The 25,944-nt window shown below is 50.2% G+C and overlaps 1 protein-coding gene across 2 annotated transcripts; it reads left to right on the forward strand.

The window, feature by feature from the left end:
- On the forward strand, positions 1–25,663 carry gpaa1 (glycosylphosphatidylinositol anchor attachment 1). Of its 2 annotated transcripts, XM_072576490.1 has the most exons (13): positions 1–81; positions 3,319–3,459; positions 4,009–4,188; positions 9,763–9,874; positions 11,545–11,689; positions 12,319–12,420; positions 13,371–13,567; positions 13,971–14,167; positions 15,707–15,860; positions 16,782–16,844; positions 17,617–17,813; positions 21,145–21,315; positions 24,548–25,663. In XM_072576490.1, the coding sequence occupies exons 2-13, from the start codon at positions 3,386–3,388 to the stop codon at positions 24,819–24,821; spliced, it is 1,866 nt and encodes a 621-aa protein (XP_072432591.1). In that variant the 5' UTR covers positions 1–81; positions 3,319–3,385; the 3' UTR covers positions 24,822–25,663. The 2 variants fall into 2 exon arrangements, with proteins under 2 accessions (XP_072432591.1, XP_072432590.1); XM_072576489.1 differs by lacking the exon at positions 1–81 and having other exon boundaries at positions 24,578–25,663.
- Positions 25,664–25,944: the final 281 nt, after the last annotated feature.

Here is a 25,944-nt window from a genome sequence, read left to right on the forward strand (position 1 = left end):
GGCTTCCGGTCTGAGGCGGGAGGTGTCAGTTCGAGGGGGAGTGGGGTGGGGAAGGAGCGAGCCGCCGTTTCCCAGCTCGGGGTGAGTGAGGGCTGAGGTTAAAACCCACCTCTTCCCTACCCCACGGACGGCCAGGCCCATGCTGGCTGAGGCGATGTCGTGGGAACCCGCGGTCTGACTGTGTCCCCATCAAACCGTTCCCGCCGCCGCCCCACCACCACCACAAATGTTCGACTGTGAGGGGCATCACAGGGCGGCTGACACCCCCCTGACCCTACCCCTGCCCCTGGAGACCCACAGGGAATTGTCATTGTATCCCCATTGCCCTTGTGTGGGGTAAACATTGAAAATAGGTGCAGGAGTGGGCCATTCGGCCCTTCGAGCCTGCTCTACCATTCACTATGATCATGCAATCTCAGTATCCCATTCCCGCCCTCTCCCCAAACCTCTTCATCCCTTTAGCTGCAATAGCCACGTCCAGCCCCCTCTTGAATATATCTAGTGAACCAGCCCCATTATAAAATCATGAGGAGCATAGATAGGATAGGCACAGTGGCTCAGTGGTTAGCACTGCTGCCTCACAGCACCAGGATCCCAGCTTCACTTCCCGCCTCAGGCGACTGACTGTGTGGAGTTTGCACATTCTCCCCGTGTCTGCGTGGGTTTCCTCTGGTTGCTCCAGTTTCCTCCCACAGTCCAAAGATGTGCAGGTCAGGTGAATTGGCCACGCTAAATTGCCCATAGTGCTAGGTAAGGGGTATGGGTGGGTTGCGCTTCGGCGGGTCGGTGTGGACTTGTTGGGCCGAAGGGCCTGTTTCCACACTGTAAGTAATCTAATCTAATCTTAAAAGGAATCTGGATGGGCACATGAAAAGGAGGGGTTCAGAGGGATGTGGGCCAAATGCTGGCAAGTGGGACTAGGTCAACTAGGTCTGGTTGGCATGGACAAGTTGGACCGAAGGTTCTGTTTCTGTGCTGTACATCTCTTTGACTGTATGAAGAAATTCTTCCTCATCCCAGTCCTGAATGGCTTACCCCTTATTCTGAGACTGTGACCCTTATGTTCTGGACTTCCCTTAAACCAGGAACATTCTTCCTGCATTTAGCCTGTCCAGACCCATCAGGATTTTATATGTTTCTATGAGATTCCACCAACCAGTGGAATTCCAGTGAGTACATGTCCAGTCTTTCCTCATATGTCTGTCCTGCCATCTCAGGAATCAGGAGAAAGTGAGGACTGCAGGTGCTGGAGATCAGAGCTGAAAAATGTGTTGCTGGAAAAGCGCAGCAGGGCAGGCAGCATCCAAGGAGCAGGAGAATTGACGTTTCGGGCATAAGCCCATCTTCAGGAATCAGTCTGGTGGACCTGTGCTGGATTCAGACAAATTTTTTACACAGAGGGTGGTTTGTGTGTGAAATCAACTTCCCAAGGAAGTGATAGATGTGGGTACAATTGCAATGTCGAAAAGACATTTGGATGAATACATGAATAGGAAAGGTTTGGAGGGATATGGGCCAGGAGCTGGCAGGTGGTGCTAGCTTAGTTTGGGATTATGTTTGGCATGGACTGATTGGACCAAAAGGTCTGTTTCCATGCTGTATGACTTGAGAAGACCAAAATTGCACATAATGCTTGAGGTGTGACCTCACTGGGGCCCTGTATAACTGCAGCAAGAGATTGCAACATACGGTACTGTCTGATATCCCTATTGCCCGGTATGGTCTATTACAGGACTCTACCTGATATCTCCATTGCCCTGACGTTGAACATTATCGGATGTTCTGGTTTGAGTCCTGGGAATCACTGACAATTTACTGAAGAATATTAGCTGGATGAGATAATTGTACACACCTCTTTACAGGGCACATTGAAAATGTTGCTTTTCTGATTATACTCAAACTTGGTACATTGCTACAGCAGATACCAAATCTGTTCAGAAAGCTTGCTTATACTGGTCTCAGCAACAGTAGACTGAAGTTCCCACAGAGTTGCAGGCTGTTGTATCTTTTACAGGTTTATCTGTGAGAAAGCCGTAATGATACCACATAATAGTATGCTTTGTGCCGACCTTTTGAAGCCCCTTTAATGTTATATTCAGCTGTTCCCAGTTATTGTGTGTATCTATGATATAGAGTCATTTACACTTCTGGAAGTGACCATTCAAGTCCCATGTTATCCCCTCACAGTGTTATCTATTAAGTTCTCCCCTCTCTTGCTCAATCCCTGTAGCTCTGCTGATTAATTTCATTTCAAATTCATTCAACGTCTCCACTTTACCACCCTCGTGGGCAGAGATTTCCGGGTCGTTTCCACTCAGTGTGTAAAAAGAAAATTCTTCCTCCTGCTCCCATTGTGTCTTGTCTAAATGGTGAAGCTATGTTCCCTTCAACCACTCAGGACAGCTTTTCTTCCTCTACCTTACTGAAACCTACGATAGTCTTATAAACTGATCGAAAATCTCCTTTGCTCTAAGGACAGCAGCCCCAACCTTTCAACTTCTCCACTCCACCCCACCAAAATAAGCTCACTGATATGATTTTCGTTCTGTTCTTGGGACATGCATTTTGCTGGCAAGGCCAGAATTTATTTTGAATTATTGTTGAACTGAGTGCCCTGAGGACATTTAAGAGTTGGTCCTGCATAAGTGCAGAAGTGTGGCATGCTGCCTCACAGCGCCAGGGACTCTAGTTCGATTCCAGCTTCAGGCGACTGTGTGGAGTTTGCACATTCTCCCCATGTCTGCGTGGGTTTCCTCCAGGTTCTCTGGTTTCCTTCCACAGTCCAAAGCTGTGGAGATTAGATGGATTGTTTAAGAGAAATGTGGGGATAGGATGGAGGGTTATCTCTTTGCCTACTGAATGGATTCTATAATTTCTTTCTCTAATGGACATTAGTAAACCAGATGGGATTTTAAGACAATCCACAATCGTTACATGATTGCCATAGGTCTAGCTTATTATTGAATTCATGTTTCACCATCAGTCCCAATAGGATTCGAACCCAGATCATTTGCCTGGGGTTCTGGATTGGCATTACTATCTTCTCCCACCACCAGTGCCTTCCCATATACTCTGTGCATACAATCTAAAATATACACATTTCTAGTCTCATGTCCATAGTACAGTAGCTGAACAATCTGTAACATGGAGTGGGAAATATCTGATATTAATAAATATTAATATCTGATATTTTAAGCACGAATTACATGTACACCTCTTCACCCATGACCACAGCCACAATGACATCACTGACCCATACCCTAAGGATCAAACCTTACCATGTTAATCATTGCCTTCCTTCCTCCTGTTTGATTTCAGAGTGGGGACATGTCAGTATAGCCACAGTGTGCCTCTTCCTCCAGTGTCACTGAGTCAAGTTGCAGAAATGGGTCTGCTCTCAGATCCAAACCGCCGGCAGGTGCTGACAAACCTGCTCACCAGGATGAACACGCCGCTGTGGTGAGTAGCAGTGTAATAGTGGGCTCGGGTAGGAAATAAATCTCAAAACTAGGAACAGGAGGAGGCCTTTCAGCCCTTCAAGCCTGCTGCACTATGCAATATAGTCACAGCTCAATCACCTGTTCCTGCCTTCTCTCCATACTTTTTAATCCCTTTACAAGTGAAGAAACATTTACTCTATCTAACCTCGTGCTGGGCCTGTCGTGGGAGTGTTTGAGGGGACAGTGTAGAAGGAGCTTTAGTCTGTATCTGACCCTGTGCTGTACATGTCTTACGGGTGTTTGATAGGGTGACAGTGTAGAGGGAGCTTTACTCTATATCTGACCCTGTGCTGTCCCTGTCTTGCAGGTGGTGATGGGGTGACAGTGTAGAGGGAGCTTTACTCTGTATCTGACCCTATGCTGTCCCTGTCTTGCAGGTGTTTGATGGGGTGAATGGTGATTTTGTTTATTTGCTGAAATTGACTGCTCTTTTTTGCTGATGAGGGGATGATCTGTTGGTTAATGACCAGCTATTTCTGATTCTCTCTGTGTTTTCTCCTTGCTGCAGCTTCATGTGCTACATCGCTGGGGTCTCCTGGTTCATGGGCCTGGCCTTTGAACCCTTTATTCTGCGAATGTACACATCGGAAAATGCCATGGGCTCCACCATGGTCGATGAGAACTTTGTCTATGGTGACAGGGCACTGTCCTATGCCCGGGAATTCTCCGCCCATGGGAAAAAGGCCGGGTAAGAGAAGCTGGAGCCATTGTTTGTCGAGTGTGACCTGAGAAGGTGGGAGCTCATATTTCTGTTTATCCAGGAATGAGTTTGGACTGGCAGTGGGTATGACTGAACAGGGTGGGCTGGAATCAATGTTAGTTAGAACCAAGGAACTAATAAAGCAAAGGAGAATACAACGAGAGGGTAAACTAGCACAAAACATAAAATCAGACTGTAAAAGCTTCTGAAGGTATGCAACAAAAAAAAAGATTAGCAATGACTCGTCATTGGGGATCTGTCATAGGCAAAGTCAGGGCGATGTATGATGGGAAATGCAAGTGAATAATTGGGAAATGCCTGCTTTTACCAACAAATATACAAAAAGATTCCCAGAAATAAAGATCCAAGGGATTCAAGAATGAAGGGACTAACCATAAGGAACAGGAGCAGAAGTGCACCATTTGATCTGCGCTGCCAATCAATGAGGTCTTGGCTGATCTGATCATCCTCAGCTCCAGTCTCCTGCCTTTTCTCCATAACTCTTGATTCCTCCAATGATTAAAATCCTGTCTCTCTCAGCCTTCAATGTACTGAATGACACGGCCTCAACAGCTCTCTGAGATAAAGAATTCCACAGATTCACTACCTCCTGCGAGAGGAAATACCTGCTCATCTCTGTCTGAAATGGGTGACCCCCTTACTCTGAGGTGATGCCTCCTCGACTCCCACACGGGGGAGCGACCTCTCCACATCTCCCCCTGGCAAGTCCCCGAAGTTTCAATAAGGTCACCTCTCAATCTTCTAAACTCCAAAGAGTTACAGGCCCAACCTACTCCACCTCTCCTCATCAGGCAGTCCCTCCATAACCAGCATCAGCCGAGTGAACCTTCTCTGGACTGCCCCCGGTGTCAATCTCCCTTTCCTGAGAAAAGGGGCCCCAGACTGCCCACAGTATTCCAGCTGTGCTCTGACTGGGGCCTTTCGTAGTTTTAGCAAAGCCTCCCAACTTTTAAAGTGCACTCCCTTTGGAAAAAGGCCAACATCCCATTGGTCTTCTCTGTTTCCTCCCCGAAGAATTCTAATAAAACTAGAAAGATTATTATGAATAAAAGAGTAATGTTGGCAAAGTTAATGGAAGGTTAAAAATTGAGAATTGACAATTCCCCAGGTTCCCATGATCTATCTTCCAGAGGTGGTGTTCTTTTGTTTGAGGGACATGGACATCGCTGGCTGACCAGCATTTATTACCCGTCCCTAGGCATAGAGTCATACAGCACGGAAACATGAGGGGAAAGATTTTAAAAGGACCTAAGGGGTAACTTTTCACGCAGAGGATGTTGCGTGTATGGAATGACCTGCCAGAGGAAGTGGTGGAGGCTGGTATAATGACAACATTTAAAAGGCATCTGGGTGGGTACATAAGAAGAGTTTAGAGGAATATGGGCTTAGTGCTGGCAAATGTACTAGATTAATTTAGGATATCTGGTCGGCATGGACAAGTGGCACCAAAGTGCCTGTTTCCATGCTGTATGACTCTGACTCTGTAGAGGATGGAATTTCTCAACTCTCCAGCTATTCACTGACCCGAGGAGAAGACATTTCTTTCTATGTTAGTTTTAACAGAGTGACCTCTCATTGTGTAGCTGTGACCACCAGTTTCAAATGCCCAACCAGTGAAAACATCATTGTGATCAATGCGGAACTGTAGCTGTGATCAATGCGGAACTGTAGCTGTGATCAATGCGGGTACTGTAGCTGGAAACAGTGGGGTACTGCAGCTGTGATCGGTGGGATACTGTAGCTGGAAACAGTGGGGTACTGTAGCTGTGACCAGTGGGGATACTGTAGCTGTGACCAGTGGGGATACTGTAGCTGTGACCGGTGGGGTACTGTAGCTGTGACCAGTGGGGATACTGTAGCTGTGACCAGTGGGGATACTGTAGCTGTGACCAGTGGGGATACTGTAGCTGTGACCAGTGGGGTACTGTAGCTGTGACCAGTGGGGTACTGTAGCTGTGACCAGTGGGGTACTGTAGCTGTGACCAGTGGGGTACTGTAGCTGTGACCAGTGGGGTACTGTAGCTGTGACCAGTGGGGTACTGTAGCTGTGACCAGTGGGGTACTGTAGCTGTGACCAGTGGGGTACTGTACCTGTGACCAGTGTGGATACTGTAGCTGTGACCAGTGGGATACTGTAGCTGTGACCAGTGGGGTACTGTAGCTGTGACCAGTGGGGTACTGTAGCTGTGATCGATGGGATACTGTAGCTGTGACCAGTGGGGATACTGTAGCTGTGACCAGTGGGGATACTGTAGCTGTGACCAGTGGGGTACTGTAGCTGTGACCAGTGGGGATACTGTAGCTGTGACCAGTGGGGATACTGTAGCTGTGACCAGTGGGGTACTGTAGCTGTGACCAGTGGGGTACTGTAGCTGTGACCAGTGGGGTACTGTAGCTGTGACCAGTGGGGTACTGTAGCTGTGACCAGTGGGGTACTGTACCTGTGAGCAGTGGGGTACTGTACCTGTGAGCAGTGTGGATACTGTACCTGTGAGCAGTGGGATACTGTAGCTGTGACCAGTGGGGTACTGTAGCTGTGACCAGTGGGGTACTGTAGCTGTGACCAGTGGGGTACTGTAGCTGTGACCAGTGGGGATACTGTAGCTGTGACCAGTGGGGATACTGTAGCTGTGGCCAGTGGGGATGCTGTAGCTGTGACCAGTGGGGATACTGTCGCTGTGACCAGTGGGGTACTGTAGCTGTGACCAGTGGGGATACTGTAGCTGTGACCAGTGGGGATACTGTAGCTGTGACCAGTGGGGATACTGTAGCTGTGACCAGTGGGGATACTGTAGCTGTGACCAGTGGGGATACTGTAGCTGTGACCAGTGGGGATACTGTAGCTGTGACCAGTGGGGATACTGTAGCTGTGACCAGTGGGGATACTGTAGCTGTGACCAGTGGGGATACTGTAGCTGTGACCAATGGGGTACTGTAGCTGTGATCGGTTGGGATGCTGTAGCTGTGACCAGTGGGGATGCTGTAGCTGTGATCGGTTGGGATGCTGTAGCTGTGACCAGTGGGGATGCTGTAGCTGTGATCGGTTGGGATGCTGTAGCTGTGACCAGTGGGGATGCTGTAGCTGTGACCAGTGGGGATACTGTAGCTGTGACCAGTGGGGATACTGTAGCTGTGACCAGTGGGGATGCTGTAGCTGTGACCAGTGGGGATGCTGTAGCTGTGACCGGTGGGGATGCTGGACTTCTGACCGGTGGGGAAATGTAGCTGTGACCAGTGGGGATACTGTAGCTGTGACCGATGGGGATACTGTAGCTGTGACTCGTGGGGTGCTGTAGTTGCGATCAATGGGGTAGTGTAGCTGTGACCAGTGGGGTACTGTAGCAATCAGTGCTTTGACCAAGCGTTTCTTCATCTGTGACAATGACCGAGATGTGGAGGCCGGTTGCAACATTTCCATATTTGGAGATGATACAAATCCTGGTGGGAATGAGAGTCAAGAGAGCGCTGTAAAGAGGTCTCAGGGGGATTTCAACAGACTAAGTGAGTAGGAAAAAGTGAGGACTGCAGATGCTGGAGATCAGTGTCAAGATTACAGTGGTGCTGGGAAAGCACAACAGGTCAGGCAGCATCTGAGGTGCAGGAAAATCCACATTTCGGGCCAAAGCCCTTCATCAGGAATGAGGCAGGGAGCTTCTGGGGTGGAGAGGTAAATTTTCTTTTTGGTTGGGATTGGAGCAGAGGGAGTGGAGGTCTGCGGGTTGTGAGGGTGAGAGGTTGGAGTGGGGGAAGGGCGTAGGCAGTTTGAGGCGGTTAATGTCTCGGTGGCAGTTGGAAATGAAGAGGTCGAGGGCAGGTAATAGGCCAGCGAGGGGTGTCCAGGTGGATGCAGTGTGTTGGAGGTGGGTGAAGGGGTCCTCGGAAGGTGGGCGGGAGTCCACAGGTGGAGGGAGCGGAAAACTGAGTAAGTAGCCAAGAAAAAGAGCGCATGGGAAATATCTGTGTCGTGTGAGATTATACACTTGGGTCAGAGGGACTGAGGAGCAGAGTATTTCTTATGCAAGAATAGGAAGGGATATCCAAAGGAACCTGTCATTGAAGACCAGAATGTAGGTGCAGCAAACAGCATGAATATTGCTGTGCTTGTGGATGTGCAGAGGGATCTTGGAGTCCATGTACACAGATCCCTGAAAGTTGCCACCCAGGTGGATAGTGCTGTTAAGAAGGCATACGGTGTGTTAAGTTTCATTGGTAGAGGGACTGAGCTCCGGAGCCGCAATGTCATGCTGCAATTATACAAAACGCTGGTGCGGCCACACTTGGAATATCGTGTACTGTTCTGGTCGTCATATTTCGGAATGATATGGTAGCATTGGAAAAGGTGCAGAAGAGATTTATCAGGATGTTGCCTGGTCTTATGAGGAAAGGCTGAGAAACTTGGGTCTGTTCTCATTGGAAAGAAGGTGGCTAAAAGGGGATTTGATAGAGACATACAAGATGATCAGAGGATTAGATAGGGTAGACAGTGAGAGTCTTTTTCCTAGGATGATGACGTCAGCGTGTACAAGGGGACATAACTACAAATTGAGGGGTGATAGATTTAAGCCAGATGTCAGAGGCAGGTTCTTTACACAGAGTGGTAAGGGCGTGGAATGCCCTACCTGCTAATGTAGTTAATTCAGCCACATTAGGGAGATTTAAACAATCCTCAGATAAGCACATGGATGATTTTGGGATAGTGTAGGGGGACAAGCTGAGAATAGTTCACAGATCAGCGCAACACCGAAGGCCGAAGGGCCTGTTCTGCGTTGTATTGTTCTATGTTCTATTGCAAGATGATGAGAACAGGAGCACACAAATCCTGCTTCATTTGTAGAGAGCACTCGTGAGATTGTACTTGGGGTGCAGAGCTGTCTTAATTCCTCAGCCCAAGGTCATACTTGCTACAGGAACAGCAGATGTTCAGATTGATTTCTCAAGTGGACGACTGGGCCTATGTTCTTCAAACTTTAGCAGTGAAAGGCACACAAATTTACAGCATTCTCAAAGCAATGACAGTCGATTCAGAAAGAAAGTTTGCCCTGGCCGTGGGCTCGAGAAACAAGGGACAGTCTCGAAATAAAAGACAAGTCCATTGAAGGCCAGATGAGGAAGAACATCTTCTGTCAGGGTCAAGGTTTGGATTTCTCTACCCCAGAGAGCTGTGAAAGCTCAGTAAGGTCTGGACAGAGGGATAGATTTCTAGTTGATCATGATATCAAGGGATCTGGGGCTAGGAGTAGAGTATCAAAGTCTAGAATGGCAGAATAGGCTGGAGGGGCTGAGTGGCCTATTCGTACACTGTATGTTCCTCATGTGGTCTTGTGGATCTGAGGTTTGGGCGTCTGGTTTGCTGCTAGGTCAGGTATCTGAATAGTTTGGAAGTGGGATGGATGTCATTGGATGGGGGTTACTGGGGCGGAGGTGCAGAGTTGTCAGCTGGAACTGGAAAAGGTGACAGTGCATACGGAGAGTTTAGAGTTGAAAATAAGCTTTGAGCACAGTGGTGTCCAGTTCTAACTGCAAACCTTTCCTTCCCTTCAGGGAGATGCCTGTGGAATGGCTTGTGAAGACCATGAGTGGCCTGGGGCTGGAGACCCATACTCAGACCTTCTCCCGAACTCTCCCCTTCCCCGACGAGATACGGGAGAGATATGTAAGTACCTGACCCTTGTAACATTAGGCAGCTGGGTGAAAGCACAGTGATACAGTCTGGAGGCAATCTCAGCAATCGGTGCACTTCTCCCTCCACACTGCCTGCTTCCCTGGGTACTCTACTCTTACATCCTCCTTCCCACCACTGTGGGGCCAAGTCAGGATAAGCAGATATCAAGAAGTTTACTGTATTATTCTGTCCAGTTATTATAGTTTTTTATTAATTTATTTACCTCCGTGTAAATATACTTGTTGTTCAATTGAATGGCCACACAAAATAAAGTTTATAAAGTCATTCACAGAAAGAGGGGGAGGGGAGAAATCATTTTAAATAGTGAGAAAGGGGCAGCACAGTAGCTCAGTGGTTAGCACTGCTGCCTCACAGCGCCAGAGACCCAGGTTCGATTCCTTCCTCGGAGACTGCATTCTCCCCGTGTCTGCGTGGGTTTCCTCCGGGTGCTCCGGTTTCCTCCCACAATCCAAAGACGTGCAGGTCAGGTGAATTGGCCATGCTAAATTGCCCGTAGTGTTCAGGGGTGTGTAGGTTAGGTGCATTAGGCAGGGCTAAATGTAGAGTAATAGGGTAGGACAATGGGTCTGGGTGGGTTACTCTCTGGAGAGTCATTGTGGACTTGTTGGGCTGAAGGGGCTGTTTCCACATCGTAGGGATTCGATTCTATAAAATATCAACAGTTGATTTCGAGTCGATTTCTCCTTAAATACCTCAATGTCCAAGTACTCAGTAGAGGGTGTGAGTGAGAAGGCTATCTGCTGTTAGTTTTATTTCAGGCAAAGTTGCGTTATTATTTCAGTGATCTATGCTGTAAATAGGATATAACAGTGCAGTATACACCCCCTGCATTATGGTTCTATTACTTCTGTGTGTTTTTACATTGTTTATGTGGATCTCTTGACGATCCGGAATATTTGACCATCCGGCTGTTGGATGGACAAAAAGTTTATTGTAATTTTGCTGAGAGAAGCTGCTGGTACAGCGAAAACCAACTGCTGGTTAAATTGTGCAGTCGTCTGATTCTCAAGTGGTCCTTTGAGAGAGACGTCAAAAATCACAATGGAAAGATTATTGGTCACACGTCAAAAAAAAAACAGCAGAAAGATGTTAATATAAACCATCTGATAGGAGAGAGAGAGGAGAGAGTTCCCCGTGAGGGAAGGAAGCTGCCATCTTACCTGGTCTGACTGACATGTGACTCCTGACCTACACCAAAGTGGCTGACTCTTAACTTCCTTCTGGGATGGGGAGTAAATGCCGGCCCACCCTGTGATGCTCCCATCCCGTGAATGAACAGAAAGAAAAGGGAGACAAGAGAAAAAGAGAACAAGGAGAGAAGCGAGAGAGAAATTATATTTATACTGAGTTTCAGAAATACCATAAAGTACAGGGAATTAAAATGTTTTGTTACAGATTTAATTATGAAATAATAGTTTAACAATTAAATCCATGTTGGATTTTTTTGTTTAGAAGGAGTAACATGTTTGAAGAGGTTGATGATAATAACTGTGGACAGTTTAAAGAGGCAGGTGTTTGGGTTCTATGGCCCGTGCTACTGGGAGTGTCAGGAGAGTTAGTGATCCCAGGGATGATCTGCTGCTGTTTGTACCATACTCTGCCAGGACTCACTTATTCCCACTTTCCTGTTGAAACCACAGATGGTGAAAGGGACCAACGTGTACGGAATTCTTCGGGCGTCGAGGGCAGCAAGTACAGAATCGATCGTGCTGAGCACTCCAGTAGGGATCAGACAGAACAGCCAGGCGGCTGGCCTGCTCTTGGCTCTGGCTTCATATTTCCGAGGTGAGGGGAGTGCCTCGCAGACACTATCTGCAGCCCTGACGACCCCCCACCCCATCCCTCCCAACAACACTTCCTCCCCCCCGCCCCCCTCACAAACCCCCGTCAATCCCTAACCCCCGCCTCGACACTCCCCAGTGGGACAGTGTAGAGGAGGCTTTACTTTTTATCTAACCCCATGCTGTCCCTGTCCTGAGGGTGTTTGATGGGGGACAGTGTAGAGGGAGCTTTACTCTGTATCTAACCCCATGCTGTCCCTGTCCTGGGAGTGTTTGATGGGGGACAGTGTAGAGGGAGCTTTACTCTGTATCTAACCCCGTGCTGTCCCTGACCTGGGAGTGTTTGATGGGGACAGCGCAGAGGGGGCTCTGATATGTTTTGAACACAAGCTCCCTACGGCTCTGTTCTATGGGGAGGTGTTTTGGGCCCACTTAGCTGGGGGAGGGCATGAGGGATTAATTCTTGGACTGAGTGCAGTCTGTGCTGCTGCAGCTGATTGACTGGGGAACAGTTTTCAAACAGCCAAGTGGCTAACCCAACACCCATTGCCCTTGTGACAGTTTGATAGGGAGTTTTTCAGTGGATGGATGCTGCTGTGTGTTGAACATTTCCTGATACTGTGTCTGTCCCAGGTCAGATTCACTGGGCCAAGGACATCATCTTCCTTTTCAACGACCATGACATGATTGGGATGGAGGCTTGGCTCGAAGCTTACCACGATGTCAACGTGACAGGTAAGGGAAGCTCCCTCTGCCTCGGCTCATTTTTCAAATCCTCCCAGAGCACTTTCCTGCTGCTGCCATGAAAGTCTGCAGCCAAACTGTCTGACCCCGCAACAGTGCAGCACTCCCTCAGTGCTGACCCTCCAATAGCGTGGCACTCCCTCAGCGCTGCCCCTCCGACAGCGCGGTGCTCCCTCAGCGCTGACCCTCCAATAGCGTGGCACTCCCTCAGCGCTGCCCCTCCGACAGCGCGGTGCTCCCTCAGCGCTGCCCCTCCGACAGCGCGGTGCTCCCTCAGCGCTGCCCCTCCGACAGCGCGGTGCTCCCTCAGCGCTGCCCCTCCGACAGCGCGGTGCTCCTTCAGCGCTGCCCCTCCGACAGCGCGGTGCTCCCTCAGCGCTGACCCTCCGACAGTACGGCACTCCCTCAGCGCTGACCCTCCGACAGCGCAGCACTCCCTCAGTGCTGACCCTCAGACAGCGTGGCGCTCCCTCAGTGCTGACCCTCCAACAGTGACCTCAGACAGTGCGGCGCTTCGTCAGCGTTAACCCTCCAACAGTGCCCACTCCCTCAGCGCTGACCCTTCGAAAGCGCGATACTCCCTCAGCAGTGACCTCAGACAGGCGGCACTCCCTCAGCTCTGACCCTCATACAGTGCCCACTCCCTCAGCACTGACCCTCATACAGTGCCCACTCCCTCAGCACTGACCCTCTGACAGTGCGGCACTCCCTCAGCACTGACCCTCCGACAGTGCCCACTCCCTCAGCACTGATCCTCCAACAGTGCCCACTCCCTCAGCACTGATCCTCCAACAGTGCCCACTCCCTCAGCACTGACCCTCCGACAGTGCCCACTCCCTCAGCACTGACCCTCTGACGGAGCAGTGCTCCCTCAGTACTGCAGTGGGATTGTCAGCCTGGAATATTGATGTGGACGTTGAGATGTTTCTGTCTCGGTGCAGATATTAACTCGTCGGTGATGGAAGGCCGTGCCGGGTCGATCCAGGCCGCCATCACCATTGAGATCAGCAGTGACGTCGTGACCAGCTTCGATATCAGTGTCGAGGGGCTGAATGGGCAGCTGCCGAACCTGGACCTGGTGAACCTCTTCACATCATTCTGCCAGAAGAATGGGGTACTGTGTACCATCCAGGGCAAGGTGGGTCCTCCCAGCCCCAATAGGAGTGAGGGGAGGGGAGGGAAGGGTCACCACCAGGGCTGAGCTCACTTGGAGTCAGAGGGCTGGCACAACTTTAGAAACCGGAGCCTCAGAGGGTTGACTGGGCTGGTAGAGAGCAGTGGGTGGGGTACCCAGGGTGGATGAGCAGGACAGGGGCCGGGGGGACTGGGATGCAGCATTGGGAGCGACGTGTGGGCTGGGGGAGCGGGATTGGGGCCAGAGTCAGGAAACAGGGGAGTTGGGGGGCGGAGGAGAGGTTGGGGGTGCTGGGGAGGGGAGCAGAATGCAGCAGGGATAGGGAGACGGGTTGGGTGTTGCTGAAGGCCTGTGCACTAGGACCTGGTGAGTCTGGTATGTGATGCTGTCCTGTGGTGTATTGCAGTTACCGCGCCTGGACGGAGAGACCCTGGAGGGTTATATTCACTCACTGCACACCATGCTGCTGATGGTGCTGAAACAGGGCTCTGGGAAATCCCAGGGAGACCACGGCCTCTTCCTGCGATACCACATCGAGGCAGTCACCATCCGCGGCATCAACAGCTTCCGTCAGTACAAGTTCGACATGGTCACTGTTGGCAAGTGAGTGTCACTGCAGGTTACTGGTAATCTGCACTAATCAGAAACCTGGGTAATCATGAAGTTGACTAACCGACCACCTGGTTACAGGTAATCTGCACTACCCAGAAACCTAGATAATCATTAACTTCACTATCTGGCCACCTGAGTAATTGTTACCTTTACTAACTGACAGCCTGTTTAACCACTGCCTTCACGAAACTGCACCCTGGTTACTCGTTACCTTCACAATTAGTTCCCTGGTCAATAGCTTCCTTCAATATCCATCATAGTTATTCAAAATCTTCACCAACTCCGTGCCTTGTTAATCGCTCCATTCACTAGCCAGCAACCTCGTTGCTCACTAACTTTACTAACCGGCAGCCTAGTTACCTGTCACTTTCACTAATGAGCAATCTGGTTAATTGTTGCACTCACTAACTAGCAGTCTAGTTGATTGCAATATTTACTAACCAGTGTTCTGGTTATTTGTTCCCTCACTAAATGACCACCTGATATTTTTTTCACTAATTAGCTGCCCTGTTTAATCTCTGATTTCACTAACCCCGGTTACCCTGTTTATGAAACCTGTGTGTACTGACTGCAGTCTCTCTGTGCTGTCGAGTGTTTGAGGGGATGGTGTACTGAGTGTAGTCTCTCTGTGCTGTCGAATGTTTGAGGGGATGGTGTACTGAGTGCAGTCTCTCTGTGCTGTAGAGTGTTTGAGGGGATGGTGTACTGACTGCAGTCTCTCTGTGCTGTCGAGTGTTTGAGGGGATGGAGTACTGAGTGCAGTCTCTCTGTGCTGTAGAGTGTGTGAGGGGATGGAGTACTGAGTGCAGTCTCTCTGTGCTGTAGAGTGTTTGAGGGGATGGAGTACTGAGTGCAGTCTCTCTGTGCTGTAGAGTGTGTGAGGGGATGGAGTACTGAGTGCAGTCTCTCTGTGCTGTAGAGTGTGTGAGGGGATGGAGTACTGAGTGCAGTCTCTCTGTGCTGTAGAGTGTTTGAGGGGATGGAGTACTGAGTGCAGTCTCTCTGTGCTGTAGAATGTTTGAGGGGATGGAGTACTGAGTGCAGTCTCTCTGTGCTGTAGAGTGTGTGAGGGGATGGTGTACTGAGTGCAGTCTCTCTGTGCTGTAGAGTGTGTGAGGGGATGGAGTACTGAGTGCAGTCTCTCTGTGCTGTCGAGTGTTTGAGGGGATGGTGTACTGAGTGCAGTCTCTCTGTGCTGTCGAGTGTGTGAGGGGATGGAGTACTGAGTGCAGTCTCTCTGTGCTGTAGAGTGTGTGAGGGGATGGAGTACTGAGTGCAGTCTCTCTGTGCTGTAGAGTGTGTGAGGGGATGGAGTACTGAGTGCAGTCTCTCTGTGCTGTAGAGTGTGTGAGGGGATGGTGTACTGACTGTAGTCTCTCTGTGCTGTAGAGTGTGTGAGGGGATGGTGTACTGACTGTAGTCTCTCTGTGCTGTAGAGTGTGTGAGGGGATGGTGTACTGACTGTAGTCTCTCTGTGCTGTAGGGTGTTTGAGGGGATGGTGTACTGACTGTAGTCTCTCTGTGCTGTAGGGTGTTTGAGGGGATGGTGAGGAAGCTGAACAACCTCCTGGAGAAGCTGCACCAATCCTACTTCTTCTACCTGCTCCCCTCTCTCTCACGGTTTGTCTCCATTGGATATTACATGCCCGCCTTCGGCTTCCTGATCCTCATCCTGCTGCTCAGAATATCCTTTTCAAACTCATGTTATTAACCTTCCTGCTCCTTCTACCAGAAAGCAGACTGAAGTAGGCCATCATCCCATCCAGTCTTTCCATCATTCAATGAGATCTTGGCTGTCGGAGGGTCAGCGCTGAGGGAGTGCCGCACTGTGGGAGGGTCAGCACTGAAGGAGTGCCGCACTGTGGGGGGGGTCAGCGCTGAGGGAGTGCCGCACTGTCGGAGGGCCAGTGCTGAGGGAGTGCTGCACTGTCGGAGGGTCAGCACTGAAGGAGTGCCGCACTGTGGGAGGGTCAGCGCCGAGGGAGTGCCGCACTGTGGGAGGGTCAGCACCGAAGGAGTGCCGCACAGTCGGAGGGTCAGTGCTGAGGGAGTGCCGCACAGTCGGAGGGTCAGTGCTGAGGGAGTGCCGCACAGTCGGAGGGTCAGTGCTGAGGGAGTGCCGCACAGTCGGAGGGTCAGTGCTGAGGGAGTGCCGCACAGTCGGAGGGTCAGTGCTGAGGGAGTGCCGCACAGTCGGAGGGTCAGTGCTGAGGGAGTGCCGCTCTGTCGGAGGGTCAGTGCTGAGGGAGTGCCGCACTGTCGGAGGGTCAATGCTGTGGGAGCGGTATATTGCTGGAGGTGCTGTCTTTTGAATAAGGCACTAAACCCATGTCCCACTGGATAAAGAGTTGCTCAGTAATATCTGGAAAAAGAGCAGAACTCTGTCAGTGTGACTAATACACAGGATCGGGGCATTCGAGTCTTGCAGTTTGTTGAATCAGTGTTTTGGCTGCCATGCCAGCTGGGACTGTCCTTCAGCTGCTGTGTTGTAGTTTGTGACGTGCTGAGGGTGGGAATGTTAGCTGCGAATTGTCAGGTCTTTCTGCAGCGAGTCGCCGCCGCTGAGCAGTTTGTGCCCGAGAGTTTTCCTCAATGTCTTCCTCACGCTCTTGACCTGTGGATCCGATTGTCCAAGGTTCCGATCTCTACTCAGGACTGTGCCAACGAGGTACTGTGTGTGGGGAGGGAGGGGGCAGGGGTGAGGGAGGGAGGGTGGGCAGAGTCAGTATGGGCACCACAGGGGTCAGGCTGCAAATTCAAGCCCCAAATGTGACCCTCACTGAGCGGGATGAAGGGGAGGGTTACAGCCCTTTGGGCCCCCGTGCCTCATCCCTTCAGTGGGTCTTTGAATTGTTGCAGCGCGGTATGAGGCCATTCGGCTCAGAGGCCCTGCACTGAGCATGGTTACCAAGCGCCAGTCTCCTACCTTCTCTCCATATCCCAGCACACCACCTCAATACAAATGGCCATCCACTAACCCTCTGGAATACCTCAATTAAACCTGCCACCCACTGTATTCCTGGCTGTGTCGCAGGGTAGAGGAATTTGGGATCATTCAGCGGAGGGCCCAGGGTGGGGTGGGAGAGGGAGGAGGCGGGGGTCAGGTCAGCCAAATGAAGCCCAAACCCAATTTTCCCCCTCCCCTCCCTCAGCGGTAGCAACCTGATTGTCACTGAACAGGACACTGACATGGCTGCTCCTGGGATGTTGCTGTGCACGATCCATTGTCACCCCCCCACCTCCTCCACCCACTTCGGTAATCCAAACGGTGCCCCGATCAGACAGTCATTGACTGGGCAGGCTGAGAGGTTGGGGTTGACTCCTGGCTAATGGGGTGCACCCTTAGTCTGTCGCAGTCCCTCCGAGTTTGTAGGTTCATTTCCCCCCCCCCCCCCCAAAAGTTTGTTGAGTTTGTAATCACTCCTGTTCCTTCACTCCAGAATGTGAGACCAAGTTTCCTGTCAATCATGACTCCGATTTTTATCTGCCACGTCATGGGTCTTGCCCTCTACTACGTGCCACTCCTGTGCCAGGGAAGAGCGACAGACCATTTCCCCGTCTCAGACACTGAAGCTGTCGTACTCACTTCCATTGCAATCTATGTGGCCGGACTGGCACTACCCCACAACACCCAGAGGTAGGACACAGCGTCTGGGCGAGGGCAATCAAACACACTCAGAGGTTCGGAGGGAAGAAGCATGACTGAGAGAGAGAGAAACATCAGGACAGTCACGAGAGAGAGCAGGACACTGGAATCAGCGACAGGAGAGAGAGAGCAGGACACTGGAATCAGCGACAGGAGAGAGAGAGCAGGACACTGGAATCATTGATAGGAGGGAGAGAGCAGGACACAGGAATCAGTGACAGGAGAGAGAGAGAGCAGGACACTGTGATCAGTGACAGGAGAGAGAGAGAGCAGGACACTGTGATCAGTGACAGGAGAGAGAGAGAGCAGGACACTGTGATCAGTGACAGGAGAGAGAGAGAGCAGGACACTGTGATCAGTGACAGGAGAGAGAGAGAGCAGGACACTGTGATCAGTGACAGGAGAGAGAGAGAGCAGGACACTGGAATCAGTGACAGGAGAGAGAGCAGGACACTGGAATCAGTGACAGGAGAGAGAGCAGGACACTGGAATCAGTGACAGGAGAGAGAGCAGGACACTGGAATCAGTGACAGGAGAGAGAGCAGGACACTGGAATCAGTGACAGGAGAGAGAGAGAGCAGGACACTGGAATCAGTGACGAGAGAGAGCGAAGGGCAGGACACTGGAATCAGTGACAGGAGAGAGAGAGCAGGACACTGGAATCAGTGACAGGAGAGAGAGAAGGACACTGGAATCAGTGACAGGAGAGAGAGAAGGACACTGGAATCAGTGACAGGAGAGAGAGGAGGACACTGGAATCAGTGACAGGAAAGAGAGAGCAGGACATTGGAATCAATGACTGGAGAGAGAGAGAGAGCAGGACACTGGAATCAGTGACGAGAGAGAGAGCCGGACACTGGAATCAGTGGCAGGGGAGAGAGAGAGAGAGAGAGCAGGACACTGGAATCAGTGACAGGAGAGAGAGCAGGACACTGGAATCAGTGACAGGAGAGAGAGCAGGACACTGGAATCAGTGACAGGAGAGAGAGCAGGACACTGGAATCAGTGACAGGAGAGAGAGCAGGACACTGGAATCAGTGACAGGAGAGAGAGCAGGACACTGGAATCAGTGACAGAAGAGAGAGCAGGACACTGGAATCAGTGACAGGAGAGAGAGCAGGACACTGGAATCAGTGACTGGAGAGAGAGCAGGACACTGGAATCAGTGACTGGAGAGAGAGCAGGACACTGGAATCAGTGACTGGAGAGAGAGCAGGACACTGGAATCAGTGACTGGAGAGAGAGCAGGACACTGGAATCAGTGACTGGAGAGAGAGCAGGACACTGGAATCAGTGACTAGAGAGAGAGCAGGACACTGGAATCAGTTACAGGAGAGAGAGCAGGACACTGGAATCAGTTACAGGAGAGAGAGCAGGACACTTGATTCCGTGAGAGGAGAGAGATAGAGCAGGATACTGGAATCAGTGACGGGGGAGAGAGCAGGACAGTGGAATCAGTGACAGGAGAGAGAGCAGGACATGGATTCCGTGAGAGGAGAGAGCGAGAGAGCAGGACAGTGGAATCAGTGACAGGAGAGAGAGCAGGACACTGGAATCACTGACAGGAGAGAGAGAGCAGGACACTGGATTCAATGACTGGAAAGAGTGAGAGATGCAGGGCAATGTAATCAGTGACGGGGGTAGAACGGTGAATATTCTTAGTCCTTTGATGATATGGGACGCTTCAAAAGAACATCCCTTCAAGGTGAAGAGAATTTTGTCTGTACGAGAGGAGAGTGCTGATTGAGAAAGCAGGACACTGGAATCAGTGACGAGAGAGTGAGCAGGACACTGGAATTAGTGACGAGAGAGAGAGCAGGACACCGGAATTAGTGACTGGAGAGAGAGCAGGACACTGGAATCAGTGACGAGAGAGAGAGCAGGACACTGGAATTAGTGACAGAAGGGAGAGAGCAGGACACTGGAATCAGTGACGAGAGAGTGAGCAGGACACTGGAATTAGTGACGAGAGAGAGAGCAGGACACTGGAATCAGTGTCGAGAGAGAGAGCAGGACACTGGAATCAGTGTCGAGAGAGAGAGCAGGACACTGGAATCAGTGTCGAGAGAGAGAGCAGGACACTGGAATCAGTGTCGAGAGAGAGAGCAGGACACTGGAATCAGTGTCGAGAGAGAGAGCAGGACACTGGAATCAGTGTCGAGAGAGAGAGCAGGACACTGGAATCAGTGTCGAGAGAGAGAGCAGGACACTGGAATCAGTGTCGAGAGAGAGAGCAGGACACTGGAATCAGTGTCGAGAGAGAGAGCAGGACACTGGAATCAGTGTCGAGAGAGAGAGCAGGACACTGGAATCAGTGTCGAGAGAGAGAGCAGGACACTGGAATCAGTGTCGAGAGAGAGAGCAGGACACTGGAATCAGTGTCGAGAGAGAGAGCAGGACACTGGAATCAGTGTCGAGAGAGAGAGCAGGACACTGGAATCAGTGTCGAGAGAGAGAGCAGGACACTGGAATCAGTGTCGAGAGAGAGAGCAGGACACTGGAATCAGTGACTGGAGAGAGAGAGCAGGACACTGGAATCAGTGACTGGAGAGAGAGAGCAGGACACTGGAATCAGTGACTGGAGAGAGAGAGCAGGACACTGGAATCAGTGACTGGAGAGAGAGAGCAGGACACTGGAATCAGTGACTGGAGAGAGAGAGAGAGAGAGCAGGACACTGGAATCAGTGACAGGAGAGAGAGAGAGCAGGACACTGGAATCAGTGACAGGAGAGAGAGAGAGCAGGACACTGGAATCAGTGACAGGAGAGAGAGAGAGATGCAGGGCAATGGAATCAGTGACGGGGGTAGAACAGTGAATATTCTTAGTCCTTTGATGATATGGAATGCATCAAAAGAACATCCCTTCAAGGTGAAGAGAGAATTTTGTCTGTACGAGAGGAGAGTGCTGATTGGTTGTCAGGTGGATTCTGATTGGTGGTGGTAATGTCCTGTGAAATGAGCCTGCGAATGGCTGCTGGGTTTTGAGCTGAAGCTCTGACACCATGTGCAGACAAACAGCTCCGGCATCATGGGTCTTTCTGCAGCGGATCTCCTGACTGTGTGAGTTGTTGTGATGAGGCAGGCACTGTCAGAAAGGGCAGCAGGAGCCCATTCAAGAAGCCCTCCCAGAAGGCAAGCGACTCAACTCCAGCAGAGCTGTGTGGGAGGGAGGGAAGGGCGAGGCTGGGTCTTCCTGAGGCACTGTTTCAGTGAACCAGCAGACACAGTGGGAGGAGTGCCTTTGGGTGGTTTCTGATGCTGTGAAGTTGCTGGGTGTTTTGCCTTGACATGGAGCCTGTGTGCTGTGTTGTTTTCCCGACAGTGGCTTGCCGACTGAGTTGGCTGCCCATGGCTGGATGACTCTGAAGCTGATCTCTGTCCTGTACCTGGCTCTCCTCCTGGGCTGCATCACCTTGATCAACTTCTCTCTGGGCTTCATCCTGGCTGTGACCCTCATCCCAGCGGCTGCCCTCGCTGAGCCTGCACCACACAGGTAAGGGACATGGGGGGGGAGGGTGATCATCCAGGGTTATAGAGGCATAGAGATGTACAGCACAGGAACAGACCCTTCGGTCCAGCCCGTCCATACCAACCAGATATTCCAATCCAATCTAGTCCCACCTGCCAGCACCCGGCCCATATCCCTCCAAACCCTTCCTATTCATATACCCATCCAAATGCCTCTTAAATGTTGCAATTGTACCAGCCTCCACCACATCCTCTGGCAGCTCATTCCATACACGTACCACCCTCTGTGTGAAAAAGTTGTCCCTTAGGTCTCCTTTATATCTTTCCCCTCTCACCCTAAACCTATGCCCTCTTGTTCTGGACTCCCCCACCCCAGAGAAAAGACTTTGTCTATTTTTCATATCCATGCCCCTCATATAAAGTCACCCCTCAGCCTCCAGGGAAAACAGCCCCAGTTCCAATCCAATCTGTGTGGCAGGGACGATTGGATAGGGCTTGGGGAGTGGGTGGGTGGTGGTGGACCACTCTGTGAAGGAGCCAGCACAGTCACTGAGGGCTGAGTGGTCTCCCAGGAGCTGTTACAACTCTGAGGAATCGAAAGGATTGTTCTGGTTGAAAGATTTGCAAGTGACATCGTACCTTTGAGAAGTGGGGCATCTGAGTGAGCGACTGGAACGGCCAATCGCATTTCTCCCGAATTAAATCCCAAACATGTCTCCGGTTCCTGCAAAACTACAGGGCCGTCAGCTCCCTGTCTCTCCTGTGCAGAAAACCACATCTCAGTCCACAGTGACCCCCACCAGGTCAGAGTCAATCATTCACAGCAATGTCCAGCCAGAAGTGTCGAGTGGATAATCCATCTCGGCCTCCTCCACTGGTCCCCAGCGTCACAGATACCAGTCTCCAGCCAATTCGATTCACTCTACATGTGCATGACAACATTCCAGCAATAGTAGTGAAGACTTGTGCTCCAGAACTTGTCGCTTCCCTAGCCAAGCTGTTCCAGTACAGTTACAACACTGGCATCTACCCAACAATGTGGAAAATTGCTCAGGTATGTCCTGTACACAAAAAGCAGAGCAAATCTAACCTGGCCAATTCCTGCCCCATCAGTCTCCTCTCGATCCTCAGTAAAGTGATGGACGGTGTCAGTAACAGAGCTACCAAGCAGCACCTGCTCAGCAATAACCTGCTCAGTGACCTGCCCAGTTTGGGTTCCCCCAGGGTCACTCAGCTCCTGACCTCATTACAGCCTCAAACATGGACAAAAGAGCTGGATTCCAGAGGGGAGGGGAGAGGGACAGCATTTAACATCAAGGCTACATTCAACCGAGTGTGGCATCAAGGAGCCTGAGCAAAACTGGAATCGATGGGAATCAGGGGGCAACACTCCACTGGTTAGAGTCAGGCCTGACACATAGGAAGATGGTTTTGGTTGTTGGAGGGTCAGTCATCTCAGCTCCAGGACATCTCTGCAGGAGTCCCTCAGGGTAGTGTCCTCGGCCCAACCATCTTCAGCTGCTTCATCAATGACCTTCCCTCATCAGGGCGGCACGGTGCCTCAGTGGTTAGCACTGCTGCCTCACAGCGCCAGGGACCTGGGTTCACTTCCAGGCTCGGGCGACTGTATGGAGTTTGCACATTCTCCCCGTGTCTGCGTGGGTGTCCTTCAGGTGCTCCAGTTTCCTCCCACAATCCAAAAATGTGCAGCTTAGGTGGCTTGGCCATGCAAAATTACCAATAGTGTTCAGGGATGTATCGGTTAGGTGCATTAGTCAGGGGAAATCTGGAGTAGTGGAATTGGTGTGGGTGGGTTACTCTTCAGAGGGTTGATGTGGACTTGTTGGGCTAAAGGGCCTGTTTGTGTGCTGCAGGGATTCTGAGGGATAAGGTCAGAAGTGGGGATGTTCGCTGATGATTGCACAGTGTTCAGCACCACTCGCAACTCCTCAGATACTGAAACAGTCCGTGCCCAAATGCAACAAGATCTGGACAATATCCAGGCTTGGGTTGACAAGTGGCAAGTAACATTCACGCCACACAAATGCCAGACAATAACCATCACTAATTAGAGGCACTCTAACCACCGCCCCTTGATATTTAATGGTGTTACCATCACTGATTCCCGTACTATCAACATCCTGGGCGTTATCTTTGACCAGAAACTCAACTGGGTTCGCCATATTGTTTCAGTGACTACAAGAGAGGGTCAGAGGATGGGAATACAGCAGCGAGTATCTCAGCTCCTGACTCCCCAGAGCCTACCTACTATCCACATGACCCAAGTCAGGCGGGCAATAGAATTCAAGGCTACAGCAGATTAAGAAGGCAGCTCACAGCCATATTGAGTTCAGGCTATAGAATAAACTCTGGCCCAGCCCCATTCACAATCTATCAATGAATTTTTAGAAAGGTGATTGTTCCCTCTATCCAAATAGTGTTTTTCACACATAGTTCCTGCATTCCTCAATATTGAATACTTTCCAGTACAATTTGTTTTTATTTACCAAGACAGGATAGAGAATTTCTTCCCTAAACTGGACTAGATGGATCAGATCATTTCATTCCTGATATTTAAGGAGAAATTGAGGACTGCAGATGCTGGAGATCAGAGCTGAAAATGTGTTGCTGGAAAAGCGCAGCAGGTCAGGCAACATCCAAGGAACAGGAGAATCGACGTTTCGGGCATCAGCCCTTCTTCAGGACTCCGAAACGTTGATTCTCCTGTTCCTTGGATGCTGCGCTTTTCCAGCAACACATTTTCAGCTCATTCCTGATATTTAGTCCAGATTTAAATGCACTCTGTTTCTGTAGTGGGATTCGAACAGGTGTCTCTGACTCAGTAGTCCATGTTTCTGCATGGGTTTTCCCCACAGCAGCATGGTGTGTTCACCCACACGTGCGGTTCTGGAAAACAGTTCACCACCAACACCACACTAAGAGCAACGAAGGATGGACAATAAATACAGCCGTAATCCCTGCGACCCACGCCTGAATTAAAAAATTAATCCAACTTCGTAAGAACTCTGCTTCTATTCCTGGTGTTTAATTATAATTAGGTTGAGTACGGCACAATCTTCACATTCCTCTGAAAATGACACTGTAAAAAAGGGATAATTTTTAACCAGTTGCTTAGATTTTCAATCTTCAAACAGTTTGCAGTATTAACTATTGGATGTTTGTATTTCAAGTGCGTTCAGAGCTTTTCCCTTGGCTTGGGAATAAACATTTTGATCCTCACTTTGTGATTTTCACAGTGCCTCTCTTTGTTGCCTGCCCCTCCACAGGACGCTGAAAGCCCTGTTCCTTATCCTGATGTCGCCGATCACTATCTTGCTGATGTGTATTTACCTGTACCATGAACTGGCCGAATACCCTATCACTCTGCTGGAGTGCTGGCAGCTCCTCCTGCAGGCTGTGGCTGAGTCCATTCTCGATCACCATCTGTACAGCTCCATCGTTTACCCCTTTGTTGTCTTCTTCATCTATCCCTGCTGGCTGCTGCTGTGGAACGTGGTCTTCTGGAACTGAGAGAGTGCACACATCTCCCTCCATGGCCCTGCCTCGGAAGATGCACACCACCCCAAGGGTGACGTGGTCGAAGGCGTGATGGGTTAGAAAGACAGCAGACTGTGAGGGTCTCTTATTGAGTAACATTGGGTTTCATTCTGGGGTTTCTGAGGTTTTAATTTGACTGCATGGGGTGACGGGGAAGAGGGGGGAGGGAGTCAGAAAATAAGACGTCTCAGGGTTGGGGGTTGTGGGGGCTTGGAGGGACCGATCACTTGGAGAAAGAAGAAAAAGGGGGGGGATTTGAGGTCAGCACGAGGTGTCTGGCGACTGGGTTACAAGAGGAAATGGGTGAGTGAAATGAGCTGAGGACTGAAGGGATCAGGAGGGACCAAGTGGAGCTCTCAGGGGAGGTGCTGAATAAAGGAAGTTTGTCATGATCTGGGGAGACCAAACCTCAACATTTACACTTCGGGATAGAATGAACCTTAGACACTTCCCCTTTTCACTTACACTAAGTCTTTATATCACCGAAGAACATCCCCATGATGTCTAACCCCACCTGGTATCCAATAAGGTTTTCAGATCATATCCAGCACCAAATGCAGGGTTTTAATGTAACTTTTGGATGTGTGTGTTTGGGTTGAGTAAGGAGCTGTGTTTGTGACCTTTACACAGATCATTACTTCTTGTTGGGGCTGGTTTGAAGTCAGAAACACATCTCAATGAAATGACTGAATGTTTCTCTTTCACTGAATGAGGACCTGCTTCACTGCTGAGTTTATAATGTGAAAAATTGTTTCTTGTGTAAATAGTTGATTGGATTTTTAAAGAAAGGTGAGAATAAAAAACATAAATATTTATTTTGCAGGGATTTCAGTTATTTATGCTAGTGTCAAAAGGCATAAAAAATGTTTTGCGTTTGTACAGCTCCTTTACTCAGGATGTCTCAGAATGTTTAACACCAGTGACCTGTTGGTTATGCCGTGTCGTTATTGTTATGTGGGAGAAAGGGCAGCCATTTTGTATACAGGAAATTCCCACAAATAGTGCGATACAAAGCCACGTCATCCTTCTCAGTGAAGTTGTTAGAGGGATAAGTATTAGTCGTAGGTTTCAGGGAGAACTCTGATATAAGAATACA

Source organism: Chiloscyllium punctatum, chromosome 8 (assembly GCF_047496795.1).
Source record: "Chiloscyllium punctatum isolate Juve2018m chromosome 8, sChiPun1.3, whole genome shotgun sequence".
NCBI lineage: Eukaryota > Metazoa > Chordata > Chondrichthyes > Orectolobiformes > Hemiscylliidae > Chiloscyllium > Chiloscyllium punctatum.